This window comes from Tubulanus polymorphus, chromosome 2, assembly GCF_964204645.1.
Source record: "Tubulanus polymorphus chromosome 2, tnTubPoly1.2, whole genome shotgun sequence".
Lineage (NCBI taxonomy): Eukaryota > Metazoa > Nemertea > Palaeonemertea > Tubulaniformes > Tubulanidae > Tubulanus > Tubulanus polymorphus.
In genome coordinates this window covers 20,712,664-20,735,462 of record NC_134026.1, presented here as the reverse complement: position 1 = coordinate 20,735,462, position 22,799 = coordinate 20,712,664, and the positions used below count along the sequence as shown (strand labels likewise).

The 22,799-nt window shown below is 36.0% G+C and overlaps 1 protein-coding gene across 4 annotated transcripts; it reads left to right on the top strand.

The window, feature by feature from the left end:
* The first annotated feature begins 618 nt into the window (after positions 1-618).
* Positions 619-22,187, top strand: LOC141899386 (uncharacterized). 4 transcript variants are annotated; one of them, XM_074785646.1, is made up of 14 exons: positions 619-742; positions 1,330-1,436; positions 1,946-2,063; positions 7,801-7,854; positions 7,988-8,099; positions 10,729-11,128; positions 12,485-13,591; positions 15,006-15,299; positions 16,065-16,390; positions 17,191-17,316; positions 18,076-18,266; positions 18,707-18,805; positions 21,723-21,761; positions 22,050-22,187. In XM_074785646.1, exons 1-14 carry the CDS (start codon positions 698-700, stop codon positions 22,065-22,067), a joined length of 3,036 nt encoding a protein of 1,011 aa, XP_074641747.1. In that variant the 5' UTR covers positions 619-697; the 3' UTR covers positions 22,068-22,187. The 4 variants fall into 4 exon arrangements, with proteins under 4 accessions (XP_074641747.1, XP_074641748.1, XP_074641746.1 ...); XM_074785647.1 differs by lacking the exons at positions 21,723-21,761; positions 22,050-22,187 and adding an exon at positions 19,622-21,687 and having other exon boundaries at positions 11,035-11,128; XM_074785645.1 differs by lacking the exons at positions 21,723-21,761; positions 22,050-22,187 and adding an exon at positions 19,622-21,687.
* Positions 22,188-22,799: the final 612 nt, after the last annotated feature.

Genomic DNA, 22,799 nt, shown 5'->3' with positions numbered 1-22,799 from the left:
ACATATTTTACAAAATTATTATAGCGAGTCTCTAATTTTAAATATTTCACGAATTTTCGTATAACAAAATCATATCCAAATGAAAAAATCGTTCGCTTATTGTTGATAAACGACTACATCGAGGGATTGCAACACAAATCTCTTGATATCGTCCGTCTTACTGAGGCCTTATAAAAACTGACTGAATGAATGGGTTTATTCCCATTTGAAATATATCGGCTGTTAGCAAGATATCGACAAAATGAATAATTCTACTGATGTTGAATTGGAAACCTATTTTCACTATTCAGAAGAGCAAAGACGATTCAGACGAGCAAGAGGGATCCCGTGTCGATGCGATTCCGACGGCGTTCGCGGCTAAGCTGAACGAAGTATATATCTGCATGTTAGTAATGTCTGTATATATTTATTTGCGCACACCTATACACTGTGTTTCATCAACCAGTTGATGTTGACAGATATCGGAAGAAGAAGAAGTATGCAGTATGACGTTTCGTACGTGCATTACACTCAGTTTCCCATATTGGGATATCCCGATATTGCGTATAGAGAAATCCCGATATCCCCTAGGGGATCCTTTCGGAATCCCGTGTGACGTCATAAGGTAACTTAGGAACAAAACAAGCATCATGGCGGATTAGTTGAGTTTCATTGCTACAGTTTTAGTGCGTGAAATAATGGTATTTTCTTCGCTATCATGAACAGGTCATCGCATCATATGGAAAGACCTCGTTCGGAACTTGTAAGTACATCAAATAACGCGTAATGTAAAAACTTTTCACCTCTTGAATGAGAAGTTATTAAACTTTGAAACGGAGTTTTGTTTTCGACGAGTCGTCCATTTTCGATTGCCAATTCACAGTTCAGTTCTCAGGAATGAATTTGCAATCGATCCATATTTAAGGCGAATTTATCTTGTCTTATCAGATTTAACTTCTTAGTCTTGAGCCGATTTTGACATGTTAAAGCAAAAAAGAAAGAAAACAGTTAATAGCCTGAGCTAGGATTTTATTAACTTGAAATTAGCCTACCTAAATTCGACATTTTCAGTTTAACATCATCTCATCGTCGCCACCCCTGGCCACTTTCACTCTTGCAGCAAAAAATTTTCAATTTGTTCCTCTCACTCGGCACCAAAAAACTTTTCAATTTTGGGGTGATCCACAGAATATATTTTTACTCGAATGCCTATTACAAATTTTTCAAATAGTTTAACTTTCTAAAATTTACTGGCCTAGGCCTATTCCCCTATTATCGCATCAAGTAGGCCTAAATTAGGCCACAAGTTCGATCCAACTTGATAAAAATGTGTTTTATTCTGAATTTCAGTTAGTCGATTTGCATGTCTATATAGTTCCTCGGGAGTTATGGGTCGATCGGTTACATTGTGCTTTAAATCAAGTCATTGAAGAAACAGTCTCAGCAGGATTTGTCAGGTAAATGAAAAAAAGAACTTATCGGTCTAAGATCAGATAAAAAAAATGAAGAGATCGTTCAATTCACTCATAGTCAGAGCTTGATAATGCAACTAAAGAATAGGTCTATAGTATAAGCACATCATGCTATTAATCGTTCATAGGCTCTTTATTTTAGTGGCGCTAGTTATTCTCTTTTCATTTGAAAAATCTAAATAAAAATTTCAGAAAAATTTATCATTGAATACAGTGTTCTAATAGTAGACAAAAACCCACACTAAAAAGAAAAACTGTCTGGTAGCTTAACGTTTCAACTCAATTCTATGAGCCATTTTCAAAAACTGTTTTTGAAAATGGCTCATAGAATTGAGTTGAAACGTTAAGCTACGAGACAGTTTTTCTTTTAAGTGTGGGTTTTTGTCTACTATTGATATTGGACAGCCACTTGTCTATGGAAACCAGCAGTGTTCTAATGTTTGATAGATAATTCCTATTTGATCATTCATTATCTCATTCTCTCCTAATTTCAGGGTTTTGCCTGAAACTCGCGTGCACGATCTAAGGGAGGACATAGAAAAACAACTCGGATACGAAGTTGTGCCAAAAAATTATGTGTTCTTAAAAAGCGTCGGCAGATGCCTCACCAGGGTACGTTGCGATTTTTACATTTTATTCTATTCTATTCTACTGCTTATTTGAGAAAAAATATTTCATTTAAATCCATCCTTAGGCATATAGGCCTACCTGATGTTTCAGAAAGCTTTAGCTCTAGTTATTGTTCCGATTCTGAGGAGTATTCTGCTTTTTGAAACTTTAATTTTTAACTCTCGTTGCCAAATATTTGACCTACCTCTACAGTTATTAACAAAGATTTTACAAGTTGAAAATGAACTTAGATTTAGATTTTTAGCGGTAACTGATATAGTTGTGGAACTGGAACCTCGTAGACGGGTGTCTGGAAGTGGCTTCGAATTTTTCAAGGATTGATCCTATTACCCGACAAATGTACTCGCTATTTATAAGATTTTCATCGGGGCATCTTATGTTTATGTCATAAGGAAACGTTTTATTGGAAACTATGTTCTCAAATCGTCGGTTAAAAATCATCCGGTTGAATAAAGATGTCAAAGGAATTCTATTCACCCGTTGTTAAATATTGCCGATTACGATGCAATATATTTTCTACGCACCCTGCCATTGAATTTGTCTATATAAGGCATAAAATTACACGTTATTTACTTAATTTGTCGCGTTTTATGCCGTAATAATTCTAGAAAAAAAATTAATTCCGCGTTGTACTGTCGAACGCAGCGAATGCTGCATGGGACAGTACACGCGGTAATGAAACTTGTCAATTTCATTCTAATTGACATCCAACCGTGCGTTTTATTGCCTGACACAGTCTTAAGAAAGATAAATCTATCAATTGTGAGGGCTTAGAGACAGTTGCTATTGGCAGTTCGACAGTTTCTCGCTAATTGCCCCGCGTGCGGGACGGTGTCAATAGAGTTTTCGCCCGTCGTTGCGAATATTTCGATGGAAATCGATCGTTTGTTATTATTATTAATTCAGTCGATGTAACTTGCAATTCGACAATCCGATTCGAAAATTAAACCGACTATGTTGACATTTCCGGAAAATTGCCACCTTAGAAAGAACGCATTTTTACCGAGCTTAACCTGGGTCCCTATATAACTAGATTTGATTTCTTAAAAACTCCCTCTAAACTGAAAATGCTTTTGAATTGAACGTGCTTGAAACTCCTTTAATTTGCCCAAAACTCCTTCCATCATTGGAGAAATTGGCATTTTGAAATTTACAGTAGACCTAAACTAGGCCTATGTCAAATCGGTACAGTTGGGACCAGGACTTTTTTTTACCCAATTAGGCTGTTGGCTAACTAGAAGCCAAGTTAAGGTAGTGTGGAGAATAAAAATTTGGTTACAATACCACTGAATTGATGGTTTACCGAGATAAACAGTCACTAGTAATTGAGATATGAAAATGATGCAGACGCTTCTTTGAAATTTTCTAATTTAAAACTCCTCTTATCCAGGAATGACTGATCCCTAGGGACCCTGCTACTGCTATATCAACTTTATGCTAAATCTGCCCCCAAAAATACTATTCTCAAGTCTAAAAAATAGTGTTAGGCCTATATCAATTTGTTCACAATAAACACGTTTGGAATGTTCTACCAATCCTTCGATTGACTATTTGTCAACCATTCAGTGAACTAGATATCGGGGTATGTGCCATGTATAAACTATGGAAGGCTAGATAAAAGGATTTGCTACAATGGCTACAGGGTTAATAAGCTTAAATTAATGATGTATTAATATTGTAGTTCACTATGTAAAGGTTAAGTTGTTCACTATTTGCATTGTTGTCAGTAAATTGAATTTTTTTTTTGAATTGTCTGAAGAAATATCATGAACTATCGGATTGAAACACCACAATTCTTTTCATAAAATCATAATCTTTTGTGTAAATGACTTGGATGCTTAGTTAGAATGAGACCTCAAAAATCCTTATCAAAATTGATACAATTAGCTGTTTGTCAGTGAAATAGATCTTTTCAACTGGATATATCCTTGGAGTAATCATTCTGATTGGTCCAAGATATATTTCATTTATGGTTTACATTCTTCTTTTTGCTATATAATTTCTTATGTTGAAATGTAACTATGAAATTACTTGTAATTCTTATGTTGATTGAATTGAAATGATTTTTTGCCTTCTTTGTCGAGGTAACTTATAGGAAAACGCATTCAACCGAAGATTGTTCGGAGGATTATCTGTGATAATGATATTATGTTTGGCACAATTCTGCCTATTAAGTGATTAAAGTCACGTTTTACCGAAACACGATAAACAGTCATGCATTCGTGCTGAATTGTTCATTCGTCGATATTATCATTTGTATAATCGATGTTTGTGGTACAATCATTGGGAGGTTATTCCGAGTCCATTTCGCCGGAGAGATAGGCTAGTTCAGAATTAAGTAATAATTTATTGAGTGTACCGTATAATTGAGACGAAGATAGCCACAACGTGAAGTTGCTTCGCAATGATCAGTTGCCGTAGAAACAACATGTGACAAAGTCATTGTTCCGCCTTACGAACGAACAACCTTTACTTAATACATGTCAGTTAATTTTTAAAGAGATCAATTACACCAGTAAGATTGAATCTTTAGTCTAAATGACGATGGGCCGTACGTGCGTGTCTTTTGCAGGCCATTTTATAATGAACTACGCACTGACATTCTGTGAATGCTTCAAAGATGATTAGGTTTTTTCAATTGTATTCACACTCATCTATTACAGTGAAAATTTACTTTTTTTCAGTAAAGAAATAAAAAGTTGACAAATAAACCCAAACTTAGGCTTCTATATAGGCCTATGCCTGCGATTTGAAATGAAAATGGTAATACCTTGATATCCCCCGGAGGAAGAGTTTATTTGAAAGTGTTTTTATATTCAGTTGGAAAGAGGTATGCTCTATGCATTGCATTCAAGATCATCGACTAGTGGCCATATTGGATTTTTGAAAACCCATTTTCTATCCTACAAGGTTTAATAAAGTTTTTGAAGTATACCCTTCACTTTTACAATATAGCAGAGAATGGCTTTCGTCAAAAGTTAGTGATTCCTATTTTCATAAGGCGAAATTAGGTAATTGAAGCTGAAAATATTCTGGCCTTTTTTAGGAATTGGTTGTTTCAAGCAACAGATTCCCAAGACATGATTATGTCAATCGAAAGCTGAAGAATGCTTTCGACTCTGATTGTTTTCTACCCGGTCGACGACGTCTTTCGTCGCTATGGAGGGCTGGTCTGAATTATTGTTTTATTCTTATAATTTCTATGATTGATGTGCGAATGTAAAGGAATGTACTGGGATAACATTAATGATTGATCAAGTGATTTTTCTTTCAACCTTTGTAGCAAACCAGCGGGAGTGAACGCACGAATTGTTTACACTGATTCAACACCGATATCTCTCTTGTCAGGAAAAAAAAACAACTCGATTAGGATATAATCTTAGTAACCCAAATTCTAAAGAATCTATTTTCAAGCCCTTGTATTTCAATGACACCGTTAAACTGTCGTTGCAAGGGCGTTGATAGATTTACAATGCTATGAAAGTGTGAATTGTTTTTTGTATTGCGAAAAAAAATCTGAATTTTTCATGATTGTTAAGACCGCACCACAAACGAAGATGTACTGAATTTGTTTATGATTCGTCTCAACAAACAAACTCCACCATCAGCAGAGTTCAAACCCATGAGCCCCTTGGTTTAATTGATCTTCAACGTAGTTTCCAAAATCTCGATGTATTTCATTAGGCAACCAACAAAATTAACCCCAATCAGTCGCTTGTCTGTACAGACTGATTGGAAGATTGTATGAATGATCCGGAATCGAAGGTACCAATTATGTACTTTGATTTTGACAAAAAATCTTGTAAATTCAACTGCTGATTACACAACTCGCTCTGTATTTCGATTTTCGATTTCCGAAATCAAACCCCCTGTTTCGCTCCTGACAGGTGTGGTGAGTTTGTTGGAACACCAAATCAAAACAAATCACACCAAAACGACCAATCCAATAGATAACAGGGGCAATCCCTTTTTAAAGAGAAAAAAAGACTAACCCCAACAAAATGGTCTTAAATAGATGAACCTAGCGAGGACTATTGTATACTCATTAGGGAGGAGTTGTTATGGTGGATTTCCTTTAAATCATCTATGTATTTTTAATATAGCCATAATTACATGTACATCTCATATGTCACTTCGTTTCTGTAAGGACAGCTTTAGAACTTTTGATTTGTGAATATACATATATACAAGGTGTATTTGTTCATAACAGAACTTATGTGTATAACGACGCTTGCGTTTATCTATAGACTTAATTCTCATTTTATTCCGGCTGGGAATTCTCTTAAATCCATTTACACACTCGCATACTTTATATTATAGATATTCTCTGTACTGTCATAATACACAAACTTCAATGACGCTAGAACAAGCCTTAGAAAATATGCAAAGTAGACAGGCTTACTTCGCTACAAAAACATTGGACAAAAACTTTTTTTTTCATTTAATATGCATATAGAATATACAACATCAGATCAATAATTACCTAATCGAGTTTCCAATATTTTTACACCCTAGAGATCTTTAATGAAAAAATCTTACATATACCGGTATTCATGATCCAATGACGGAAAATTCTTTAAGCAATAGCAATTCTACCGGTATTCTAAAACTAAAAGCTATTATTTTTTGTCTTAAAAACATGGATTGACCCTGTTTTTCATTCAATTGGTGGATTTCATTTGATGCGGTGTCCCTTACATACCCACCACATCTGCGGGGAGCAAAACAGGGGGTTTGATTTTGAAATCAGAAATCCGTACAGATAGCCTATAGTTGTGTGATCGGCGGTCGAATTTACAAAAATGTTTGTTTAAATCGAAGTTCATCATTGGAAATTTCAGTTCCTGTTCATTCAAACAATTGAGTTGGTGCTCAGTTAGCCTAAAACTTTTACAAGGGGCAGATTTGTGTTTCTAATAATCCTATACAGTGCATAGTTAGGTCTGTGGATGCCTCACAATCAAATATGCAGCGCTTTGCACATTAATAGACCGCCACTAAGAAAGTGGCTCAGAATATAAATATTTAATACATACCAAAAGCTATTCTTAGTCACCATAGTGATGGTATTGAAAAAAATTAGTTTTTACCCCATTGCTGGCAGGCCCTGAAGGGTAATTGTCATTGCCTCCATACATCTCTCCACGTGTCTACTGTTCCTGTCACGCAGGGCATAGTTTTTGAAATAGGTCCTTCTTATGTAGAAGGTGTATGCTATGAAAGTCGCACTACCTTTTGGTCATAGCCTCATTGAAGATGGCTGAAATTCTGGACCTTGTTCCCTCTTTACAGTCTACATTTTTTGACTGAGCGCTATTGTTTTTGACTTGTAGGCCATCCAAGATGACAATCATGTTGTCATCTACAATGGCTTCCATAACCATATTTATATAGGAAAATAGGAACTTATGACCAGGTTGTTCCTGCTCTGTTTTCTACAATTTTGGTCTGATTTTCTAGAACTTGGTACTAAATGCAAGTTTGGGACAGGAGGAGGATGTGCCCTGGTGGCATATTTGCCACCCCATCTAGACTTTCGCTCACAGGCTGAGGGAAAAACCATTAAGTTTGTCTGGTTTCAGCTATAATTTCATCCTGAATTTCGTGTAATTTTCACTTGTCTTTTAGGTCGCTAGGTATTTAGGTCGCTAGTATCTGCCCTGTAGATCATGAGAAGCACTTCGCAAAAATTTTTTTGGACCGTTATTTATTTTTTTAGGTTAAGGCGAAACAAGAATACCAGATGAAAATCAAGCATTTCCTCCCCCCTCACGTAAGTGTCGTTATCAACTTTAAAGTACTTGAGACTTGGGGTTTTTTGTTGCCCTTTCGGCCAACATTTGATAATTCATCTATCATAATATATGTTGTGTCATGATATCATTTGCGTGTTACATATATTTCAGGCATATTGTCCGGAGATATTTTTATTGGATCCTCCTGCGACGATGAGGGGCATGTCGTCGACCGACGATGATTCGCTCAGGAATTCCATCACTCCCTACAATAAGAGTAAAGGTAGATTGATAGTCCTAATATGTATAAAAAAGAAGGAGAAATTGGAAATGATTCGTGAGTGAAAGAAATTCTAGTTTAACTGTCCCAAGCGTATTTGTGATTTTAGTGCTCCTTCCATGATAAAAAGTTCATTTCTCAAAATCATGGTTTCTGCGCCTCTAATGCTGCATATTTCTAGTTCAAAGCAACCTCCCTGGTCACATTGACAATCGAACTAGTAATTTTGATAATGTTTTAGAATGTTTTTTTTTAAATGTATGAGGCAGAAAGTTATCACTTGCAACAGTTTCCCAGCTAGAAACTTCTGCATTAGCCTGATTTCTGATTTCTCCATTCTTTTAATTTAGAATACATGTACGCACCATGAAAATTGTATTTATTAAGCATGGCAATTTGAATTTAACTTTAAATTGAAAATAATTGCATGGCTTTTTGTAAATATTGCATGAAAATTGTATGTTATCGTTTTAATGTATAAGCATCCTATGCATCGCAGTAACTCAAGCAAACCCCTCCCCATCAGAATACTTAATCCGTTTAGAAGAAGATTATAACTCATTTTAATGCTTCTTAATATTTTAGTACCACACATCAAAAGTTTTGTTACCTCTTCAAGCAAGAGATTATCCACTCTATGATTAATTCAAAGAATCCATTCATCTCGTGTAATGAACATTCCTGCGAGGAAAATTACGAACTAGAAAATTATCGATATGTTTTGGATAAAAAAGTTCAAATTTGCACTTTCATTTTGAACCACAATTTTCATTACTATGTTTACTGCAAATTCTTTGTTCCCAATCATTAATCGAACCCTGAGCCCATATTTTCATGATTATTTGTCAGCTTTTCTTAAATTTCGTGTTCACTATCTATTTCTTCTATTGACAAAAACGAATTGCACAAATTTTCGAAAGGCTCTCGAAAAAATTAATGCAGAATGACTCGGCATTCAAATTATCCGTTGATGTATAAGTAACCTGTGTCTCAGACGATGAAATGATATCTCTTTTTAGGTACACATGTCGTGGTTTAAGCTAATCTCTATTTATCAAATTTAGTTTTGTTTTCTAACGATCTTTGTAATAACCCTTTTAACCTCGCTTTTGTAAGGTAATGGCGATATAACCCCGAAAAAATTCCTATGTCACAGTTAATCGCTAGCTTGCGTATTTTTGCACAAATTTATAACAAAATTCTCATCTATAAAATCTTGAGCGTATTATCATTCATAACTTATAATCCTTTATTGATTATGCAATTGCTACAAAAATATGGTTGATATGAATTCTTATCATTGATGTTCTAGCAAAAAAATTTGAGAATTGAAGTAGAAAAGAAATAAGAAATAATTACAATATTTACGTTGATGAAAAAATCAGTTTTGTCTTTCTCTGTTAGTGTTCTTTTTCTTACCAATTCAATTCCCCTTTTTGAATTAATTGATAGGTCTTATTTTGTTGTAAATCTTAGTAGTACTGAATTTTCTTGGATGGCACATGATTTATCATACTTTGTAAAGTTGTGTCGTCTGCTAATGGCATTTTCATCGAAAAATCAATCAATATTAATTGTACTCATTAGTTATCCCTTTACATTCTGCCACTGTACATGTATTCTCAATGATTTCACTATATAACTTCACTGGAAAATCATTAGATCATTAAAATGTGCATGGTACTCAACTGGCACTGACTGTCTCCGTTGGTCATGGAAAATCTGTATCAGAAAAGATAGCAGCAAAAGAATTCAGCCTTTGATATGAAATAAAGGAAAAAAATCGAATTCCCAATCTTCTAAAACTTTGAATGTATTCAGCCTACTTCACTTTTATAACAAATTTTTGGATATTAGTCATTTAGCTGGCAGAATTTTCGATAAAGGGTCGTTCACTTTATCCATTTGATTGTTGAGAAATTAACTGGCAAGATTCAGGATTTAGATGAGGGGTTTTGGGCTTCCCATAACTCCATTCTAATGGGGCATCAGCAATGAGGATTCCACTTATGGCAGGCAAGGATCTGCCAGGTTCACAAGCGGTTACTCGGTTACATGATTCAATTTCATCTATACATTTTAATTAAATTCGAATCAACTTTTCTCATTGGCAAATCATTTTTCAGTAAAATTTTACGATACACTCATTGGGGACATCAATTTTATATCTGTTTGATGACTTGTTTTGCAAAATTTCCATTTAGGAGCCTGAAAAGCCAGTTCAAAGTTAATTGAAAATGAACTAATTTTCATTAATTATAACTGAGTGCATTTTTGCGACATCTAGTGCGTGCCGGTACCCCATTATGTCCACAGATACCATTTCAAAATCAGTAAAGCTGTGTCCGAAATTTGAAAAATAGGCTGGATGCAATAAGTAGAAAATATAAGACAAAACCTTATCATATAACAATAAGTTAAGTAAGCACCTAAAGCAACCCTCTTGGATCTGCACCTGATCGATTTGTGTTCATAACTATATATTTTAATGACTTTGTTGTTGTTGTTTGGAATTTTAATATGAAGTACATAAAGTGGGAAAACATTGAAAAACTTCTCTGTTGTGAGCTTTTACGCGTGAAAAGAGACACAGGTTATTTTAACAGCGCATAATTTGAATGTTTCTCTGCAGAGCCCGAGCCGAAGCCCGTTCGCGCTAAAAGTCAAACGCCACGACCGGTAGAACCCGAACGCGACGAAATCGGATCGTCTTCTTCCGCCGAACTGCGAACTCCTCATTTGTTGGAAAATTCTGATACGAACGACGATGACAACTTCATAAATAACAATAAAAACAATGACGATAACGGCACCCGTTCGGGGTCGCCGGCCAGCGCGCGGCGGCAGACGGCGTCGGGTACGCCGATGAGCGCGACGCCGTGCGGCTCCCGAACGAGTTTCTATTTTGATTTGCTCACCCGTAAAATTCCCACTGCAGATACGTCGTCGCGACGCGCGAAATATAGTCAGGAGACGAAAGATTCGGGAATCGCCGAGGACTCGTACAGCGACCGTCAGAGGCAGTTAGACCGGTAAGTCTTCGCGCTCATATTTTTTATCTCGAATTATGATAATTCTTTACAGACTCGTCGAGCGATACGCTACCCGCCGATGATGATATTCTCGGAAATAGTAACTTCAATTTTTGGTAAAGAATAACTGTACATGTCATTTCTTCATTTTTGTTGGGTGGTTTATATTTTTTGCATTTACGTCCTTTTTTTTGATTCATCAAATGAATTCGGAATTTGAAATGCCACTTCACTTCGGAAGAACAGAACAGATAACTTTGTTGAAATGTTTTGCTGATGCAGTGATCAATCACTATGCACTTCTTTGTGATTATAATCGATGCATGCGTTGTATAATCACTAGTTTTGAGATGATGCACCACTAATAACACCAATTGAAATAACCAGTTGATTTTTTTCATTCTTGCAATCCTGTAAAAGTACCCTTTTTAAGCATCAGAAATTGTGGTGAAACAGTGTTTGCTCACAGAAGCATCAAAATTTCAAAAGTTTTTTAGATCACCTAGAGTTCTTTCTCCTTTAATGGGAAGGAGGATAGGTGCATTAAAAAGGTGTCCTTTTAGAGTGTTGCTTAATCCTTTGGATTCTGATTTGGACCACTGAAAATTTCATTTTATATAATCATAAGTTAGCTGAGGTAAGCCATGTACCCTTCTTTGATACCTAGTTCAGGTTTGTCAATCGAAGCTCAATCCAAAATGATGATTAATTTGAAAAATAGTTATCAATCAGCCGGGGAGCAAAAATTTAATTTGAGATTGTCATTGATTTTGAAAGCTAGCTTCACTATGTCAGATCTAGACTTAACTCAACAATAATGGCCTGCCTGGCTTTTTGACTGATTAGCTAATTTGAAATACTGTAATTTTCATACCATTTATTGCATATGCGATGCATTTCAGTCACCTCATCAATATTCATAATCAGGATATTGTGATCCATCATCGTGCTACACTGAATTGAATTGATATACTAGATACCACATCATCAGCATGATCAAAGCCCGGCAGGCTAGGTCATTTTGATTAATGGTAATTTCGTGAAAATGGTAATTAGGCAGGCATCCCATTATCAAATTATATTCATGTACCATTTCAATGAAGAATTTTTTGTAAAATATTTCAAGACTCAGCCACCTGTAATGGAGTCTTGTAAAGTTCTATGCTAAAGTGAAGGCGAATCATTCAATAATGTGCTTACAACTAAGTAAGAAAGATGAAAAATTAGCAACATAAAATGAGAGTAACAAAACCATATTCGTATAGTTATGAATGGGATGCCTGTTACAGTATTGTGTAATTCAATGATCTTTATGTAATTACTGAACATCATTCATGACATTCGTGTTGTTTGAAGGAATGTGGCATTTAAGTCGATACCGTTGGATCAAAAAATAACTCTCAGTGGCAACGAAGAACCAGATCCTATCATCAACATACTTGATACGAAGACTGACGATTCACTGCAAAATCGGGATATTGTTCGAGTTGCAAAGGATATAGACACGGATAGCGACGATCTAATGTATGAACGACCTTCTCGACCTAAACGCAAATTAAAATCTACCAGAAATAGAATAAAAAGTGACGATCTTCGCATAGAAACTAAACCCGACGATACGGTGACTATAAATGATTTAGTAGAAGACTCCATTTTAGAACTGAGAGTGCCTCCGAATTCGGCGAATATAAGCCCAGCTCTTAGTAACAATAATTGTAGCACTATACATGAAGAAGATACTAAAGTTTCTCTTGATTCGAATGATAGGAATAGTCAGTCTTCTTCCTTACATGATCAAATCAAGGATGCTTTGTTATCTTACGATGGCATGCTAGGGGTTTCCCCAAATTTAGGCACTACTGTACGCCCTGGCCCGGAAGAAGCTCAGGATGAGTTTCAACCCAGCTCAACTGCTCTTAAAGATAGCGAATCAAATGGAGATGCTAAAAATCATCCTAATTCGCGATCTCCGAAACGACTTACGGACGAGGAGATAAACATAATTCTTGAAAAACCGATTTTTAAAGATCTCCCTCAACCTAAAGATGCTACAATCATCCCATCGGTAAATGTTAGTGCAACCAACTCTGAAAATGGTGCCGACGATGTCGAACTGGATAATTTGACATTCCCAACTCTGAAACCGAGGCTAATGGATTCAAACAAAAACAATAATTCAACACAAACCAGTAAATCGGAATTTGTGGCTCCGAATGTAAATGCTACGAGTTCAGAGAATGGTGCTGATGATATGGTTAGCGATTCTCGTAAACCTTTGGCAGTGGATTATAAGAAACCTGTTCGGAAAATTGAAAGACAAAATGATCAAAAGAACGATGAAGATAGTTTGGATGGCGCAGTGAGTGCTGTTCATTCCGACAATGATGACAATGATGGGTCTCCCGATTCTCGACCTGGCACGTACACGCTTAACAATCCACGAACTAACACAATGAAAAGTCGGTAAGACACACGATGATTGGGTGTTTAATCACCATCAGCTACACACCACCATCTGTTCTCCTACCTGCTTCACCCTTGTCACCTGCCTGCAGAAACTCTTCCTTTTGAATCGATGGTATATATTTGTATGAATGTTTGTTGTAATCGCAATGATACAAGTGATAGCAAAACCTTGCAAATGAATTGCCTTTAAATTATAATTGTGAGTAATAGAGATTTTTAGGTGCAGATTCTAGGCTGTTTGATGTTGCTATGCAATATAGACTGCATTCAATTCTCACTTTACCATGCAGATTCCCTGCATGTTCATTTCTAGATAGACATCAATTCATAATTGTAAATAACTGTTAGAGCCAAAGCCTAGTTCTAATATGGTTTTGCTGGAAAATTGAAGTCTCGATAGAAATGTCTTCCTATGGTGCATCATGATAAAACTGTACATGTACTAGGGAAAATAGTTTGTCGAGGTTTTGTTCTCACAGTGTCCAAAATGTAATCAGTCTTTATAAAATTCAGTATGTTTCATGTATGTCTTGTTGTTATCAAAATCTCATATACATGTGTAAGACGCCATTCATAAAATTGCCATTTCATGCTCTTAGAGAAGATTTGCTTGAAAATAAGGGGCTTAAAAAGTGGCTTCTTATAATTTAACTGCGGCCGTTACAGATGCATATACTTGGTCTTCATGTTACGTTTATATGTGTTATGTAACTGCACATTAAGATTTATGCAAATCAACCACTAAGTGCTGCACAATCACCTTCCTGTAATGACACCTGCAACCACCCCTTGTTGGATATTAACAGAAGATTGAATACCAATAATAACTTCCCTCTAACCTGAGACTGGTTTCCTAGTATCAGTTGCTATCCATTTAACCAGGTTTTTCAACTTTTGATTAAACCAGACTCTTCACTTGTCTTTTTTCCTTATAGCTTATCTTGCTAACATCACCAATTTCTTCTAGTGGATAATCAGCATGCATGTACTTCTTACCTCTACATGTATTCATATTTTATTCATTTTTCAATTATAATCATTTTTATTCGGAAGTCTTTCAATGTACAGATTTTAGCTTGAGATGTTTTTTTGCATGAAGGGCTGGGCTCTTATTCATGTTGGCTATAGCTCAGGATCCAGGGGCCAATTTTGAATCAAATGGGCACATTGATTTCCAAAAAGGCAATATCGTACCAACTTTCTTTGTTGAATAAAAAAGCCATAAAAAAATTCCCAAGTCCCCCTGGATCTGCCCCTGGAGCTTCATTGAATTGATTTCTAAGAAGTCAACTCGTCTACCATGATTGTCTTTCATCTATCTCTATGCTGTGACCTTTATGCCTAGTAGTTTTCTCTTTATTTCATTAACATTCCTGTAAAAAAAGCTTCTTCTATTTCTGTCTAACTTTAGGAGAAAACCTGAAAAGATCCAGCAAAAAAAGCCTAAACCCCGAGTACATATAGCCCCACCTCCAAAACCGGCAGAATCCCCGAAACCACCGTCACGACAATCCACTCCTCCAGCGCCTTCTCAACAGCGCCAACGAACTCTTACTCCGTATAAACCCGATCCGACAGATGAGGATCGGTGGGCAGAGCATAGCGATGACGCTGAACCTCAGGAAGAGCCAGAAGAAGAAGCTGATGAGGAGTTGGAGGAGGAGGAAGATGATTTTGATGAGTTAGAAGGGGAGGGACGTGACAGGTAAGTGTCCCATAAAAGACATGAACTCCTTGAAGTCCCCAATGCAGGTTGCTAAGATGTGCAGGGATTTTGAATAATCTAGCTTTGACTATATTAAGAATCTGAAGTATTTTGTTAAGTTCATTTCTATATTTATTCTTTAATGTTATTGTAACGATGTACTAGGTTCATACAAAGTCTTGTTTGCTGTTATGTTGTAAACTGTTGTAACTATGTTGTAAAGCTTCAAATTTATATGAAATTGATATCAAAGTACTATAAAAATAGTGCAACCTTGTATCAAAAATTACTTTCTATAATCTTTAAAATTAATCAACCGTAAAGATCTCATTACCGGTACTCATTACTGGTTAAACCATTCAAGTATGGTAGGTGAATACAACAAGTAAAGCTTGTTAATACAAATTTTGTGGAATGTTCGAATTAAATGGTTACATCTTATCCAAATGTGGATTGATGTGTCTCAGCTGGGACATCTAGAAATCATTGTGATTAAGGAAATCATTATGATTAACAGATGTTTTGTGTTAAACAGAATTATATGAAGGAGGTTAGACTATAATACGTGACATTTATTTCTAGAAACCTTTTATTACCTAATTCTTGACTCAGTATTGGTCAACTCTGCGAGATGGTAACAGTCCTTGCTGAATAAGACATGGTCTACAGGCACTATGAATCTACAGTTTCGGCCATTTATTCTAGTTGGCAATTATTTCATTTTTTTCAAGAACATTTAAGATATTTTTTGAATGTAACTTCCAGCGAGAACCGCCGTAAACTGGAAGAGGAGAGGAGACGTCGCGAGGAAGAACGCAGACGTCGCGAGGAGGAACGAAGACGTCAGAAAGAAGAGGATGACCGGCGGCGACGCCAGGAGCTTGAAGACGAAGAGCGACGTCGGCGACAAGAGCAGGAAGATTGGGAAAATGTACAGCGACAAGAAGAAGATGATCGCCGACGACGAGAGGAGTTGGAACGCAAACGAAGAGAAGAAGAAGATGAACGACGTTTGAAGGAGGAAAAGGAACGGCGATTACGAGAAGAGGAGGAAAGAAAGAAAGCAGCTGCAAAAAACAAAGATGACGAAAGTAAGTTTATGAATATCGCTGAATGAAAATGGATCTTAGTAAATGACCTGAAACTATTGGACATGATAGATTTTAAGATTGAACCTGTTTGATGAAAGAACCGTATGTTGGTTTTAGAATTTGTGCCAATTTTTTCAAGGGCAATCTGATCGCTCAAATGTTAAGACATATTTTCATGTGTTCTTTGTAATTTTGTCATCAGAACGCAGGTTAGGCGGGCTTTTAAATCAAGCCCCGATGCTTGGTAAGGTTTTTCCATCTCCAGATATCTTTTTTCGTTTAAATTTAGAATTCTGTTTAGATTTTGGTCTGCTGGCGACCGATACTTTTTTAATGCCATCTTCGTCCTTCATTTATAACCAGTTCATTGATCTTCGTTAGTTCAATTCTTTTTCATTATTTTACACTTTATCTATTTCTACAATACTGCCTGTGCTACCATTAGCTCTCCGGCTAAAGCGCCATTGGAAACTACCATACACTCACTCAGAAATATCTGATTTACTTAGAAATGCTATTCAGGCAATGGATCATGTAGAATGAATTACCAAAAAATATGCATAGCAATGACCTCCATGTACCTGGTACTTCTCTTAGATATTGACATCTCTTAGATATTAATAATGATTGTACATGAGCAATGGATGTATGTGGTTCTGTTAGAAAATGATTTAGCTGTTAGATTACTTATGCATTTATAGTTCACAACCACCACAGTACCTGATTAAAATGAAATTCATACCATAAAGTAGTAGTTGTCGTCTGATATGGCAAATATCTGATGTTTATGTATCAAATAGGACGCCAGTTGATGGAGGAATTGGAACAAATTCAGAAAGATCGTAAAGAAATGGAAGCGAAACGTGAAGAATTAGTACGACGAGCGAAACTGCTGCAGTCGAAAACACAAACTAAACGAAATCAAGGTATCGCACTATGAGTTGCTTGCTATCGCAGAGCATATCCAGACATGTGACTAAGCAGTTATGCATGCACAATAAGTAAAAGATTTACATACATTATGGAACAGACATAGCCAACAATACGAGATCTATTCTGCATAAAAAAAGAGTCTCTAGTTTGATGAGGTCCCTTCTAGCATGATTAAACGAACGGCCAAAGTAGATACCAGTACCGGTACTTCTGTATTATATAAGATGTAAAAAATCATCATCCTACAGAGTCACTACAGCTTCGTTAACCTGGGTAAAGGTGTCTCAGGGTAGCTTAACTGGGGTATCTTACTGAATATCTAACTGGATTTGGTTTGATGCTCTACTGGTGTTTTTATCACTGGTACCTGGTGAAGCTGTACTCATATATGTTAGACTTCATAGTAGTGATAATGGTCGAAAAGAATCTGAAAAATTTTTCAAACATTGTCTAAAAATCTCTTCAAATTGAACCCTGTGGGAGAATTTTGTTGTTTTTGGCCAAGCTGCAATATATTGATTCATTATTTGTTGGTATATTTTTTCAATAGGTGAATGGATAGCACTTCATAGGTTAACTTGTTTATTTGAAGTACAAGGTTTTGTTACTAATGTATACTGGTATACATGAGTAGCGAAAGCTCATACTTCAAGTAAACACGTTAACCTATGAAGTGCTATCCATCTCATTTTACTTATTCTACACTAGGTTAACACAGCTCCTCTATGAATCTTCTCATTACGATTTTTCAGCGAGGGATGTTTGGAAGAAGAAATATTTTGAAGAGAAAAAGAAAACTCCGGCATTGGAGGACAAATGTAACAAACTGCGAATCGAACTGGAGTCGTTACACAGGAAAATAGTTGGTCAAATGGAAACTGGTCCAGTGAAAGAGAAACATAGTATTAAACCAGTTGAAAAGGGCGGGAAACCTTCACAAGCGGTAAGATGATATTGATATGATATTCTTTGTTTATTAGCCCTACCCGAGGTTCCTAGCATCTTAGTACCCATTACATCAATTTCCAGTTACCTTAAAGGTTCAATTAAAAATCTTGAATTAGCTGATTTTTCACTATTTTCAATGAGGATCTTGCTGAACATTTTTATGAACCCTGGGATGCACTTGGTCAGGTATATTCCATTGCTAACTGTGTACCATATTCAAACTTAGAATATCAAGTATATTGACAAAGGACCCCCTCCATAGTTTCATGACTTTGAGTCAAAATTAGTTTTGAATACTTAACTCCAAACTTGGCACATGAAGACAAATAAATGTAGTACAAAATAGATAAATGTAGTACATATACTCACAATTGTAACGGACTTGTTTTCCTGTTATATCAAACATTTTCAATGGTCGTGTATTGTTTTTCGTAGGCAAATCTGCGAATCCAAGCTACGAAGTTACAACACGAAGTGGAAGAAATGCAACGACGCGTCGACGATTCAAAAATGAAATTGACTGCCGAAGTTAAGGTGATTGATTATAAAGTCAAACTTACGAAACCATACGGTGATTTTGATATGATTCCGAACGGTTTTGCTGGATACTATATGGCACTGTGATTCTTATTGTGAAATCAAATTCGCTGACATGGTCCAACTGTACATCAGATCAGGGCCCAATTCTATGAAGTACATATAAAAATATTTCTTTGACTGAGTTCATAGAACCTAAAATGAATTGAACTTGAATAATTGGTATAACTTACTGAGTTATTCTCACGAATGGGTAATTGTTCATGGTTGAAATGACAAAACCTTTTTTTCAGACGCTTGCAAATATCCTCAAATCTCCAGCTTGGCTTTTTAACATTTGAAAAAGTTTTTTGCTCGCATTTACCATAATTATTTAGATGAAATGAGAGTATCAAGTATTAAGCATGATAAGTCACCTGAACTCTGTATCCTAAGAGTCATCTATTTATTACATATACCAAGTTTTACATAGATTTGAAGCCTTTCCATGCATTTCCAAGCACTGCATTCATCATATACATTTGATCTGTTGCCACAGTACGTTTTTGTAATATTTGACAATGCGTGTTATATTGTGTGCCTTTTGAAAACACCTAAAGAAGTTTAAACTTCCCAAGTGATCACTTATTTCATAAATCAGCAAAGCCTTCTGAATGCAACAGCTACATGTAGAACTACATTTCCAAACTTTTACTGGGCAGAATCTTAGTTTTTGCATCCAATTCCAGACCTACATTCGTAACAAATGGATGACTTCTCATAACATTGAATGTATGTTCCTCACTAATACGACGTCTTAACTCCCTCTTGCAGTTGAGAAACCAGGCGGAAAGCGAGCTTCGAGCGTTACGAGCCGAGCTCACGCAGAAGAAGATAAACCTAACTTTAACACGATCACAGAAATTAGCCGCACTCGGCAGTACTTCCGATTTGCAACAACAACCGTTGACCGCTCGTCAATCAATCGCTATAACACCGAAATCCTAGCATCGAATATATATATATAGATGTACACCGCATTCAGGCCCAAGTTACTTCGGTTCATGCTCACCACTGAGAAAGAACTGTATCGGTGGAAGGAAGCAATGCACTGAGGAACTGGGCCTTGGAACTATTAATCAATAATCAGTATAGGCAAATATTATCACCTTTAGTTTAACCCTTGAAAACGGACTATACTCCTAGACAGCTATGCAACTAGCTCAAATTTCATGCGTCGTTTCAGTTTTGTTAAGTTCGGTAATAATTTTGGAAAGTGTCGATTGTTCAGTTCTAAACGACAAGGGTTTGACTACTTCTACTTTGTACTACTAATACAGGCTTTTAGTAATGATTAGGCTTGTAGCAGAAGCTATAGCTAGACCTACAATTTCTAATGCCACTTTGCACATATGGTAGGGAAATTACCGAATCGAGCTTATAGTTATAAGCTCTTTTGACTCGGCGAGTTATGATCGTTTTACAGGTGGCTAGTGATAGACGTACACTGTAGTTTTGGCTTACGTATATTGAGTGCCAGTAATGATCATGTAAGTTTTAGCCTGGTACAGTAGACTCCCTCGAGCCAGATCCGACCAACAACTGGGTTTCTTGCCGAAATATTTTTCTAACCAGCTTGGTTTCAACAGTCCTAAAAAATAAGACTTTGGTGGATGGAGTCTACAGATATCAGTGCCAATAATAATATCTTTCTAAAATGAGCAGAGTATCTACCACATGTATAAGGTGAGCGGCTTAATTACTTAATGTACACGGGAAATAATTTGAGCTCTCATGTATCAGTTTTTCGTTTAACTATGACTTGCTCCACCTTGTTTTTAATTGCGCAAAAGTTGGCCAAAATATCTATTCAAGTAAAAGCTCATTTTGCTGATTTCAGTTTGTGATTAGTTTTATTATGCTCTATTTCTCTGTGATGTATTGTATCTTCCTAGTCAACTATAGTCGTGTAGTAAACTGAGACTGTAATAAGTACTGTAATTATTTCGAAATAAGCAAATTTCTCTACATGTATGCGTATGCCAAAATATTGAACAAGGTTACTGTATGTAGCGGTTTTGTTCGCAATGTTTCAATTTCCGAAAGAAAAAAAAATCTGATTCCTTAACAGCTTTATGCACGCTGCATATTGTTACGGTAATCTTCGGGTCGTCAAAATTTATTTGAATCACGAAAGGCTTTTAATCGGATGTTGTATGTAAATGATCTTACATATTCTAGATTTTATGCCCCCTCTGTTATTGTTAAGTTTAGCTTAGGCAATAACTTTGCCTTCATGTACATTCAAAAACTTTATTTACATATTTAAATCTAGCTCAAATTGAATTGTTGTTATGTTTTATTGTGCATGCCTAAATGTACCACTACAATGGCCAATTTTGAGATTTTTCATTACAAACTGTAGATTTCTATATACATTTGTACTGTTATTTATATTATCATAAGTATATATTAAAGAGAGATTAGTGATTTTTACCAATAAATTATCATGTAAAAATTTGGAAGGATTGCATTTAAGTAGATTTGTAGTGGTGGTGGGTTACCTGATTTTGAGAGGATGACCTGATGATCGGTTTCAATCCTAAATCCCTCGATCTCAAGGATTTTACTGCATTGTTTTACTCAGAAAATTGACTGACTTATTTGAACTGATCTTCTGGTTCTACACCGTTTTCCATAAGATTGGACATTCATTGCGCGAGACGATAGACACAGATGTGATAATCAGGAGCACGCACAACCAAGCCTATCCTGCTTGAAATCCTCCATTGCTTTGAACCTATATATACACACACAATTTGAAAAACTAATCCACATTCCCATCAAAACACTTAACATATCATTTTACATTTGAGTTACGCACAAGATGTCTTTTTGAATTTACGATGTACATTTGTATTTACATAAATTTTAGGTGTCAACTGCCATTAAAAGCGATGCCGAATTGAAAAAGGTTTGTTGTTTTTCTTCTGTACAAAACAAGATGAACTTCAATGCACTCTGGCTCACTCGGTAGCATTGAGACCACGAATATTTTATAAAAAATACATAGATGATGTTAAGAGAAATTTTATTCAGAGAACTTTCAGAACTTTATTCAGTAAAATTTACTCAACTTGGGTGGTTTTTGGAATGACTGGTGCTGAGTAATACACCACTGATGCCTCTAGTGGTGTATTATGTGATTGCAACGCCATGTCCTGTTCAATATCTCTTACATTCAAATACAAATCTGTTTCAGAGAATTGCCAGGCTATGATTAAATAAGACCAGCAACTTGTTCTGGAGACCCCACACGCTCGTGTAGTTTGCTTGAGAAGGACTTGTATAATTATCTATATAGATTTATATTTGGGATGAAGGATATCTTGTATTCCAGCAACAGGATACGACTAGTCTACTCTGCGTAAACTGTGATCAATATATTTAGAATTTATTTTATCAATTTTAATAAATCTTTAATGACTCTTACAATCTGAATTGGCTCTTTAATTTCCTTATCAACAGTTCACGGCATAAAGGGAATGCAAAACGACAGAAATGGATACAAGATATACATCAATGTACCGGTAATCCAAAATCATACCGTTGACTCCTTAATTTCTCAGTACATCAGGAAAAGTAGTTGAATTTTTCTGACCTTTCACTGTCACAGTCCAAAATGCAAAGTAGTGAGTAACACTGGTCCATATATATATATATATATATATATATATGCTGGTCCATATTTGAGCTTATGTTCTGGGCATTCGAGACTTGAGAGATACCAACGAAATGAGAGGTATTCCACAAACAATACACCGAATAGCCATGTTCACACGAAGGTAAATGATCGACAAAGATCTCCAGAGTCTATACATTGAGTCTAATATGAATATACATGTAGTTGATATATCAGAACATCATCGCAACACCAAATAGAGCCCATGATATTCGGCTTAGTTTGAACATCGCTAGAATGCACACACAAACAAAAATTAAAAAGATTTTC